The 10,954-nt window shown below is 49.2% G+C and overlaps 1 protein-coding gene across 1 annotated transcript; it reads right to left on the bottom strand.

Moving 5' to 3' along the window:
- Positions 1 to 3,179: 3,179 nt before the first annotated feature.
- Positions 3,180 to 4,320, bottom strand: LOC136496454 (two-component response regulator ORR6-like). The gene is made up of 2 exons (XM_066492133.1): positions 3,943 to 4,320; positions 3,180 to 3,854 (listed from the first exon to the last, which is right to left on the bottom strand). The coding sequence occupies exons 1-2, from the start codon at positions 4,166 to 4,168 to the stop codon at positions 3,568 to 3,570; spliced, it is 513 nt and encodes a 170-aa protein (XP_066348230.1). The 5' UTR covers positions 4,169 to 4,320; the 3' UTR covers positions 3,180 to 3,567.
- Between the last annotated feature and the right edge of the window lie 6,634 nt (positions 4,321 to 10,954).

The raw sequence follows: 10,954 nt of genomic DNA, 5'->3' as shown, positions 1-10,954 counted from the left end.
TGGAGCAGACTTCATGACCATCTCCTATTTCGGCATAACCATAATTAGTATAAGTAGATAGATTCTCAAATATATTTTCATATTAAACTTATTTGAAGATATATATAAATGTTGCAAATATTTTCTACAAACCTAGTCAAACATAAAAAAAAGTTTGAACTACACGAATCTCATAGCGACACTTTTTATGTTTAATCATAAGCAGTAGTTAATTAGTTAGTCTAATTATAAGCATATGGCGCTGTGTAAAAGTTGCTGGAGCGGTACTTGTATTCCGCGTCTTTTGGCACGCCGTTGGTTTGCAGCCGTGGACAGTTATATCGCTACGTGAGAGAAACTGAATGGATTAGCTAAGGGATTAGCCAAAATGACTAGCCAAATTTATTGATTAGCTACTCTCTAAAATAGATTTGACAAAAAAAAATATTAGAGTACACTCCACCAGACTCTATAAAACCAGGACTCTCCATATTGAAAAGTGCCACACCATCAACTAGCATCTAATCAACAAAGCATGCATTGGTAGCCGATTAACAAAGCATGCATGCAGGAAACGCCGACTGCGCCAAGAGGTTGAATAGCTAGCGAAGTAAGCTATCCAAAAGGTTGAATAGCTAGTGAAGTAGGCTATGCAAAAGCAGAGAACGAATGGGGTGAGATGGAGAGCTACTAAATTTGGAGAGTTATTTATAGAATGTGTTGGAGACATTTTCTTTAATAATAGCCAAATTTATCTTTAGAAAAGGATTTGACTAATCTCTTGAAAATGCTCTTAAGATGCCTTCAATTCAGTGGCATGCAGATTGCACAGGCAGTTTTGGTAAAAAAAGTCAAGAACTCCGATTCGGTCGGATGATGCAAATCAAATGGGGATACCCTTAGAGCAGGTATAATAATGGGCTTATAGCCAAGCTAGTCAGCATTTTTGCTGACGTGAAGGAGAGAGGAGAGAGCTTGGCTCTCATGCAAGCAACAAGCTAGGCACGGAAGCATAGACATCTATAGGCTAAACAAAAATGTATGTGAGAAGGAATAAGAAACAGAAAGTAAAACATGGTACCGTATAATAATAAAAAACTTTCTTATATCTAAATAGGAGACAACTATTGCATAGTTTGGCTTTTATGACTTAATTTATAGCCAAACACCTTTATTATTGATCATGCTCTTAGAGCGGGAACGAGGAGACCAAGGGTCCAGTCCAGGTCGGTTTCTAGAACGCGCTTGCTTCTATGCGTGAAATGAAATGTTTCTGCGTAATGAATCGCAGACCAATCCCTTCTCCCGTAAACAATTCAAAGAAAAGTCAAAGCCAAACTCTCATGATTTCTTCTGAGACAGACTCCGTTTGGAACGCATTCCAGCTTCTACTTTGTAATTGGAAATAGTGATCTCACTTGTTCCTAATTTATTTTCACAAGAGTGATACAGGTAGTTATTTTTGTCTATAATAGTACTTACTCCTGTCTTTTAGAAATATTGTTCTGATGGATGATAGAAATAACAACAGTTCGTTGAACTAATGTGGTGTAAGCCGGAGTCGAAACCCGCGGGAGGTACCGAACTCAAATGCTTGCATGTCCCTGCCACACACTTCTGGCGTGGATTATTCTTCCATCAACAAACGCAGAAAGAACTGGCTGCCCAGCTTTGACGTCGTCTTCTAGAACGCGAAAAATTCTGGGGTGTTTGGTTTCAGAGGCCCTCCTAAAATTCCTATTACATCGAATATTTAGATACATACATGAAGTATTAAATATAGACTAATTATAAAACTAATTACATAACTCACAATTAATTTACGAGACGAATCTTTTAAGCCTAATTAGTCCATGATTTGACAACGTGGTGCTATAGTGAGCATGTGCTAATAACAGATTAATTAGGCTTAAAATCATCTCGCAAATTAACCTCTAGTGTAATTGATTTTATAATTAATATATATTTAATACTCTTTATTAATATCTAAATTTTTTAATTTGACCTAAATTTTAGAGACCATTAAATAACCGACGACCCCAGATCGATAAGGTCCGGGGCTGTCCTGTCCATGTCCAGGCCAGGCCTGACCACACCACCAAACAGTTGTAGTACTAGCAGCTGCCGTGTGCGCACCGATGGGTTCGTCAATCACGCGGATCCTCTCGCGATCTTGCTGGTTCCGGGTAGCAGGAAACGTGTACATCCGGTGCAGGCCAGGCCCAGGGTCCCTTTTGCAGAATCTGCCGCCAGGTAAGCAAATCTTTGAAGAGATCCTTTCGCTGTCTTTACTGGCCCTCGGTTTAACGATATTTTTTCTTTCACAGTATTTCAACCGAAACAATGTTTTCAGTCTAGAAAGCCGAACGAACGGAGCCGCTGTCGTATCCACCGGAATAGCCCCCTTGGACTTTTCGTTTCCTCTCGCCTCCCTATTTTATTTTATTTATTTTGATTTGCAATTACACACCGTACTCGCATTATACAACAACAGCTCACCTAAGACAGGAAGCACTACTCTGCTCCCGTATTAGGAGTATATATTATGCTTTGCCGATACGATACGCACGGCACTAAGAGGGGAATAACAATCTCTTTTCGATTTGATTCGCACAGCCTATCGTGCTCATATACAAATGCAAAGGTTCCGTTCTTCTTCGCTGAAAAAACAAACGAAGTTCGCTTCACTGAAAAAACAAACGAAACTCTATTTATTTTAGCTGATTTATTAGAAAAAAAAACGCTGTTAGACTAAAGAACAAACTGAAAAAGAGAAGCCGATCAGGGCCCACGGCAGGCAGTGATTAGCAGACAACCAGGCAATTATTTTTTCAGGGGATCTTTCGAAAAAATTATTTTCTCAGGGCTGGTAAGGGTCAATCAATCATGGAGAGGAGAGGAGATCGTGCATGAACCGTGACCGCCATCCATGCGAATTGAGAAACGAGATGTGAACAAGAATTGGTTGGGGGAAGAACTCTCATCTTAGAATTAGAGGCCCCGATCGTTTCGTCGAAAAAATAAGCACAAACATTATTTCGACTGAACTGTTGAGAGAGAAATATTGTTTCAGCTAAAAACAGTATAGGAAAAAAAGATTATAAGAGAAGCCCACGGCCCAAATTAGTATAAATATAAATATATAATAATATAACTGCTAATCGATACTGATGTGAAGAAGTCAGAAGAAACAGAAACTCTGATCTTGAAACGGTTAACAGGTTTGCTCGGATGCCATTACTTCTCAACAGGTGAGTGAGGCCTGAGGACAGGGTGCTGTTCTTTTTTGCATGCCTGGGGGCATCTTTTGCAGCAGAAGATCATCACAGAGGGAAAAGAACAGCAGCAAATGCTCTGCTCCATCAATCCCCCATTCCTAATATAACTTCGTTCCTAAGGCTAAGTCTCCCTAGGCCCCAAAAGTCAGCTTCTTGTTTGAGGCGGCAGCAGCAGCAGCAGATCTATGTCCAAGAAAGAAGGAAAAAATGGGGAAAAGAAAGAACAAAAAATGGATCCTACTAACTCCTACGAGTACGCAATCAGTCCAGTCCCTGCAGACGAAGGGGATGGATGGATCATGGTGATCGATCATCTGATCCGGCTGCAGAGGCGGGAGACGTCGGAGGGCCGGACAGGCTTGAGGAGGAAGTCCTCGGCGCCCTCCTCCAGGCAGCGGGTGATGCGGTTGGGCACGTTCTCCGACGACATGATCACCACCGGGATCTCCCTCAGCTCCGACGACTCCTTGACGTGCTTGAGAAGCTCGTACCCGGTCATCCCGGGCATCCAGTAGTCCGTGATGATCATGTTCACGTCGGGGAGCAGACCCAGCGCGAGCAGCTCCAGCGCCCGCGTCGCCGACTCCACGGTGGTCACTGCAAAGAGATTCGAGACGGCAGTTAGTTTAGCCTTCCTTCCATGTCGTGATGAACCAATCGAGGAAGAACTGCGTGCTCTGCTCACCTCTGTACTTGGAGCTGCGGAGGATCTTGGCGATGACGGCGCGGTCGACGGAGCTGTCGTCCACCGCCAGCACGTGCTTCTCCTCCAGCTCCAGCTTCAGCTCCACCTCCACCGCGTCCGCCGGCACCACCTTCCTGTCGCCGGCCTTGGGCGACGCGACCTTGGGCGCCGACGCCGGGGACGGGGACGGGGACGTCGCCACAGGCGGAGCAGCAGCAGCAGCCATTGCAATTTGCAGAGACAAACAATCCAACCTCCAACGTAATCTTCCTGTACCGGGATGCGATGCGATTGTAGAGCTCTCCTCTTGTTCTTGTTCTTGCGAGCGAATGAACAAATGCAGGAGCAGAGGAGCAGACAGACAGGCGCGGTTGCGGCGAGGAGGTGGAGGTGTATATATACAGGTGTGGAAAGGGGAAAGGGGAGACTCGGCAGCAGCAGCGGATAGCAAGCAGGAGATGTGGTGGTGGCGGGGGAATTAATGCGTGGCAAATCCTGCGAGATCTCAGAGGGGATCCGAGGCGCGCGGATCGAGTAGGAAGGGGCCCGCGGGCCAGGCCGATCCGGGGCGCGGATCCGCTGGGGCCATGCGGCGGGGCCCGCGCGGCGATCCGCAAGGGATTTTCCTGCCTCGCCTCTCGCTGTCGACGCCTGTCAACCGGAACGCCTTGTTTTTTTCCCCTTCTCCTTCGGCGGTTTGGCTTATTCCTTTTCCCCTGGCGTTGGTTTGCGTCTTCAGGCCTTCCAAAGTTTTTTCACTCTCTCCATCACATCAAATCTTTGGATACATGTATGAAGTATTAAATATAGATAAAAAAATAACTAATTACATAGTTTAATTGTAAATTACGAGACGAATCTTTTAAGTCTAGTTAGACCATGATTGGACAATAATTATCAAATACAAACGAAATTGCTACAGTGCCAAATACTGATTCCTAACAGCGATCTAAACAAGGCCTCAGATTCTGACGAGATCTGCGTGCATGGACCACGGATCCTCGATGGAGATTCCACAGTTTGGACCTCTCCAAACCCTTCTTAAAAAGGTGGAGCTCGAGAGTGCGAGGATAAACACTCTACACACGCGGGTGAGCAAATACACCGTAGTCGTCGGGCCGTAGGTGTCTCGTAGTCCGACCAGTTTTACTCAGTCATCGTCTCCGCACACCTTGCCTCCAGTTTTTTAAACATGAGGAGGGGTCGGACATAGAACTACCGAATAGACGCTCTTGCCAGCCCCCAAGCGATGCCCTACCCCCTGCCGTTGCTGGAGTCGGAGGCTCGGTAGCGAAATTAATGCGCGTAAAGTAAGGGTGGTCCGTCTCTCGGCAGCAACTTTGAGCCGTTCGATTGACTTGGGCACAGGTTTTACCTCGATGGTAAGAGTGATGGGTTCGAGAAGCTCTTACCGAATATGATCGAGCGGGATCCGGGTCCGTCATTCGTGACGGGATCGGTATAACCCTCGTGGGGGCATCCTGCTGCTCTCTACCCGTTTCTCGGCAGTGGCCGAGCCGTCCGATCGACTTGTGTTACCCGCTGAGACAAGACTTATCTGCGGAGATGGAGGATGAGAACATCTCGCACAAGAATTTAGTTAGGAAAATAAGCCAGGCAGAAAACTTGTAATACATGGACAAGTTCTTAAATTTCATTATAGCAAAACAACTTTTTAGCCCTTCTCCTCTTTTTTTATAAAAATGTTAGTGCATTCCGACCCTTTCCGTCGTTAAGGTCGTAATGCTCGGGGGGTGGGTGAGCAAATTCTGAATACGCTGGTGAGCAAAGACGCCATAGCCGCCGAGGAGTAGGTCTCTCGCAATCCGACCAGTTACACTCAGAGTTTGTTCCCACAACCCTAGCTCCTAGGTCTTAACATGATAGGGGGTCTAGCACGGAGAAGTGTTTGCTAGGCGAACATACTCTTAAACACGTACCGATCCTTTCCGTGGCTAAGGCCGAAAAACCCAGGGTGTGGAAAAAACTCTAGTCACGCTGGTGAGCAAAGACGCCGTAGTCGTCGAGGCATAGGTTTCTCACAGTCTGACCAGTTTTACTCAGCGTTCGTTTTCGTAAACTTTGCTTCTGGGTCTTAATGTGAGAGAAGGTCGGGCGTAGAGAATGTCTACCAGATAGGTACGCTCTTATTAGCCTCCGAGTGAGGCTCGACCCCTTGCCGTTGCTGGGGTCAGGTGTCACAAAAGATCGGGGAGTTTGATAACGAAACTTATAAGAGAAAGTGTGCGTTTATTAAGGGTAAAAGCGACATAGCTACTCGATGTTCCAGGCATTGACGAAGACCTTGCCGTCGATGGTCTTGAGCTTGTAGGCGCCTGGCCAGAGCACTTCCGCAGCGATGTACGGTCCTTACCACGATGAAGAGAGCTTGTGGCGGTCCTTGCTGCTCTAGACGAGGTAGAGGACCAGGTCACTAATGTTGAAGGCCCAACCCTGCACTCGACGGATATGGTACTGGCTTAATGCTTGCTGGTACTTGATCGAGCGGAGGAGGGCAACGTTGCACGCTTCATCCAGCTGGTCCATGGCGTCCTCAAGGGACGCCTCGGCTCCCTATTCGTCGTACTCCCTGACCCTTGGCGCTCCATAGTCGAGGTCGTTCGAGAGGATAGCCTCAGAACCATAGACCATAAAGAATTATGTGTAGCTGGTAGCTCGACTGGGGGTCGAACTCAGGCTCTAGAGCACCGCGAGAAGCTCGGCGACCCATCATCCACCAAACTTATTCAACCAGTTGAAGATCCTAGGCTTGAGGCCCTATATGACCATGCCGTTCGCATGCTCGACCTGCTCGTTCGTGTGGGGGTGCGCCACGGTGGCCCAATCGACCCGGATGTGGTATTCATCGTAGAATCGGAGGAACTTCTTTTCGGTGAATTGTGAGCCGTTGTCCGTGATGATGGAGTTCAGGACTCCAAAGCGATGGACGATATCAAGGAAGAACAACATGACTTGCTCGGACTTGATCATGGAGGTCGACTGAGCCTCTATCCACTTTATAAACTTATCTATGGTGACAAGCAAGTGGGTGTAGCCCCTGGGCACCCTTTTGAGAGGTCCGACCCAATTGAGCCCTTAGACCACGAACGGCCACGTGATGAGGATCGTCTGGAGCGCTTGGGCCGGTAGGTGAGTCTGCCGAGCATAGTACTGACACCCTTCGCTGGTGCGCATAATCTGCTAGGCGTCGGCTACTCAGTCGGCTAGTAGAAGCCTTGTAGGAATGTGTTTTCGACCAGGGTTCTAGGCATGGCATGGTGACCGCAGACCCCACCGTGGATATCGCTCAACAAACACTTCCTTGTTCGATGGAGATGCAGCGCTGCAGGATCCTGGCGTAGCTTCGCTTGTAGAATTCGCCCTCAACAAGGACAAAGGACTTGGCGTGATGCGCGAGACGTCGAGCCTCCGTCTTGTCCATCGGTAGCGAATCACAGAGGAGGTAGTTGAGGTAGAGCGTCCTCTAGTCGACCAGAGGGTTGGGCTCTATCGCTGGGTCTTCTTTGAGCTCTATGACTTCAGGGTCAGATTGAGCCGACGGTTGGTTAACCCCTGAGCCCGGGGAGGACATCCCGTCACCGACTTGTTCTAGCTCCTCGTAGTAAATCGAGGGCTTATGTTGTTCACTGGCGAAGACGCCCATTAGCACTGGCTCTCGGCCAGACTCCGCTTTTGCCAGCACATCGGCCATCGTGTTTAGATGCCTCAAAATGTGGTTGAGCTCAAGGCCGTCGAACTTGTCCTCTAGTTGGCACACTTCTCGGCAATATGTAGCCATCTTGGTGTTGTGGCAGCTCAACTCCTTCTTGACTTGGTCGATGACTAGCTAGGAGTCGCCCCGGACGTCAAGGCCTTGGATGCCCAACTCGATGGCGATGCATAGGCCATTGATAAGCACCTCATATTTGACCACATTGTTGGAGGAGGGGAAATGGATGTGGACCATGTACCTCATGCGTACCCCTAGGGGCAAAACGAAGACCAGCCCCGCGCCGGCGTCTTTCTTCATTGGCGATCTGTCAAAGTACATCATCGAGTACCCTTGGTCGACGACCGCTGGTGGCATTTGGACCTCAGTCCACTCTGCAACAAAATCAACCAACACCTGGGACCTGATGATCGTCCGGGAGGCATACGTAATGCCATGACCCATCAGCTCGAGTGCCCACTTCACGATTCTTCCCATGGCATCCTAGTTTTGGATGACCTCACCGAGGGGGAAGGACATCACGACCGTCATCGAATGTGACTCAAAGTAGTGGCGCAGCTTCCTCTTGGCGATGTGGACAACGTATAGGAGCTTCTGGATTTAGGGGTAGCGGGTCTTAGAATCAGATAGGACCTCGTAAATGAAGTACATGGGGCGTTGTACTTTGAGGGCATGTCCCTCTTCTTCTCACTCCACTACCAGGGCGGCGCTGACCACTTGCGTGGTGGGCGCAACGTAGAGCAGAAGGGGTTCTCCATTGGTCGAAGGAACTTGGATCGAGGCCTTCGTTAGAAGCTGCTTGACCGTGTCAAGTGCCTCCTAGGCCTCGGATGTCCATTCGAAGTGGTCGGCCTTCTTTAGAAGTTGATAATGGGGGAGACCTTGTTCATCGAGGCGCAAGATGAAGCAACTGAGCGTGGCGAGACACCCTATAACTCGTTTTACCCCCTTTACGTTCTGAATTGGGCCCATCCTTGTGATGGCCGAGATATTCTCCGGGTTGGCCTCGATGCAATGCTCAAAAATGATGAAACCAAGCAGCATGTCCCTCGGGACCCAAACGCACTTCTTGGGGTTGAGCTTAATGCCATTTGCTCAAAGTTTTGCGAAGGCCTACTCAAGGTCCGCTACGAGCTGGTCAGCCCGTTTGGACTTGACCACGATGTCGTCTATGTAGGCCTCAACGGTTCACTCGATGAAGTCTCCGAAAGACTTATGCATACAACGCTGGTACGTAGCCCCAACGTTCTTCAGACCGAATGGCATCGTGACGTAGCTGAATGATCCGAAGGGGGTGATGAAAGATATCGCGAGTTGGTTGGACTCTTTCATCGCGATTGGAGGGTACCCAGAGCACACATCAAGGAAGCAAAGAGTTTCACACCTTGAGGTAGAGTCAACTATTTGGTCTCTACATGGCAAAGGAGACAGATCCTTTGGGCACGCTTTGTTGAGACCCATGTAGTCAACACATATCCTCCATTTTCTACTCTTCTTTAGTACAAGAATGGGATTGGCTAACCACTCAGGGTGGTACACTTCCTTGATGAACCCCACTGCCAAAAGCTTCGCGATCTCCTCACCGATGGTCCTACGTTTCCCCTTGTTGAAGCGATGGAGGCATTGCTTCACCGGCTTTGAGCCTAGGCAGATCTTCAAGGCATGCTTGGCAACTTCTCTCGAAATGCCCAGCATGTCTGAGGGTTTCCACGCAAAGATATCTCTGCTGGTGTGGAGGAAGCCAACAAGCGTTCTTTTCTATTCGGAGGAAAGTGTGGTGCCAATGCGCACCACTTTGCCCTTGGGGTTGCTGGGGTCTATGAGGACCTCCTTAGTGTCATCCACTGGCTCAAAAAGGCCTAGGCAACCGCTTGGGGTGGGTGCTTCTTCAGTGATCTCCTTCTTGATGGCTGCCAGCTCTCCGGAGGTGACGATCGCCGCGGTGTGATCGCAGCACTCGACCTCGCACTCATAGGTGCACTAGAAGGAGGTGTCGATGGTGATGACCCCACCTAGGCCCGGCATCTTTAGCTTTAGGTAGGTGTAGTTGGGGACAGCCATAAACTTCACGTAGCATGGTCATCCTAGGATGGCGTGATAAGTTTCGTGGAACCCAACCACTTTGAAGGTGAGGGTCTCCGTCCTATAGTTGGATGGCCTCCTGAAGGTGATGGGTAGATTGATCTACCCAAGTGGCATGGCCTGCTTTCTAGGCATGATGCCGTGGAAAGGTGCTTCGATCGGTCGGATGCGCGCTCGATCAATGCCTATAGCGTCGAGCGTCTCGGATGTTGAGGTCACTGCCTCTATCCATTAGTACCTTGGTGAGCCACTTCGTGCCAACGGTCGGGTCGACCATGAGCGGGTATCTCCCCGGTTGTGGGACGCTTTCTGGGTGGTCGGTCAGGTTGAAGGTTATGGCGGACTTCGACCATCAAAGGAAGTTAGGCACTATCGGCTTGGCCGTATAGACCTCACGGTGTGTGAGCTTCTGGCAACACTTAGAGTCGTAGGCTGTCGACCCTCCGAAGATCATGAGGCAGCCATCCAGCGTCAAAAAGCCACCGTCCTTCCCTTCGACGTCATCCGTGGTTGGCTCGGGGTCCTTCCCGTGCTCCCCTTTGTTGGAAGCTCCAGACAAGAACCTCTTCATGAGGCCACAACCTTGTATAGATGTTTGATGAGAGAGGCATGGATTGGGCATGGCCCTTCGAGTAGCTTCTCAAAGTGGTTTAGGGTGCCCTCTGTAGGCTTCTAACCCCCTCTATGGTCGGCGGTGGCCACGAGCAAGCCCCCACATTGCTGGTTGTTCTTCCTCTTGATGGGACGGTTAGAGACGCCTTCGCCGATGTCCTCATCCTATTTCGCCTTGCCCTTGAGGCAGTCGAAGATCACTCTGACCGCCTTGTCGCCTGAGGTGTGGCTGGTGGCGATATCGAGGAGCTCCTTGGTGGTTTGTGGGCCCTTATGTCCCAGCTTGTGAACTAGGGACTCGTAGGTGTTCCTAAACAGAAAAGCTCCTATAATGTTGGCGTCGGCGATGTTCGGCAGCTCGTTGCACTACCGGAGAGAAGCGTCGGATGTACCCACGAAAAGTTTCTCCGGCCTTCTATCGATAGTTCTTGAGATCCCATGGGTTCCTAGGGCGCTTGTACATGCCCTAGAAGTTCCCCACGAAGATCTATTTCAGGTCCGCCTAACCTTGGATTCTATTGGGCGGAAGGTGTTGCAACCATGTTCGTGCCGAATCAGCCAGGAACAATGGAAGGTTACGGATAATGA

Source organism: Miscanthus floridulus, chromosome 12, assembly GCF_019320115.1.
Source record: "Miscanthus floridulus cultivar M001 chromosome 12, ASM1932011v1, whole genome shotgun sequence".
Lineage (NCBI taxonomy): Eukaryota > Viridiplantae > Streptophyta > Magnoliopsida > Poales > Poaceae > Miscanthus > Miscanthus floridulus.
Note: the sequence above shows the minus strand (reverse complement) of the source record. Positions and strands in the feature narration are given on the sequence as shown.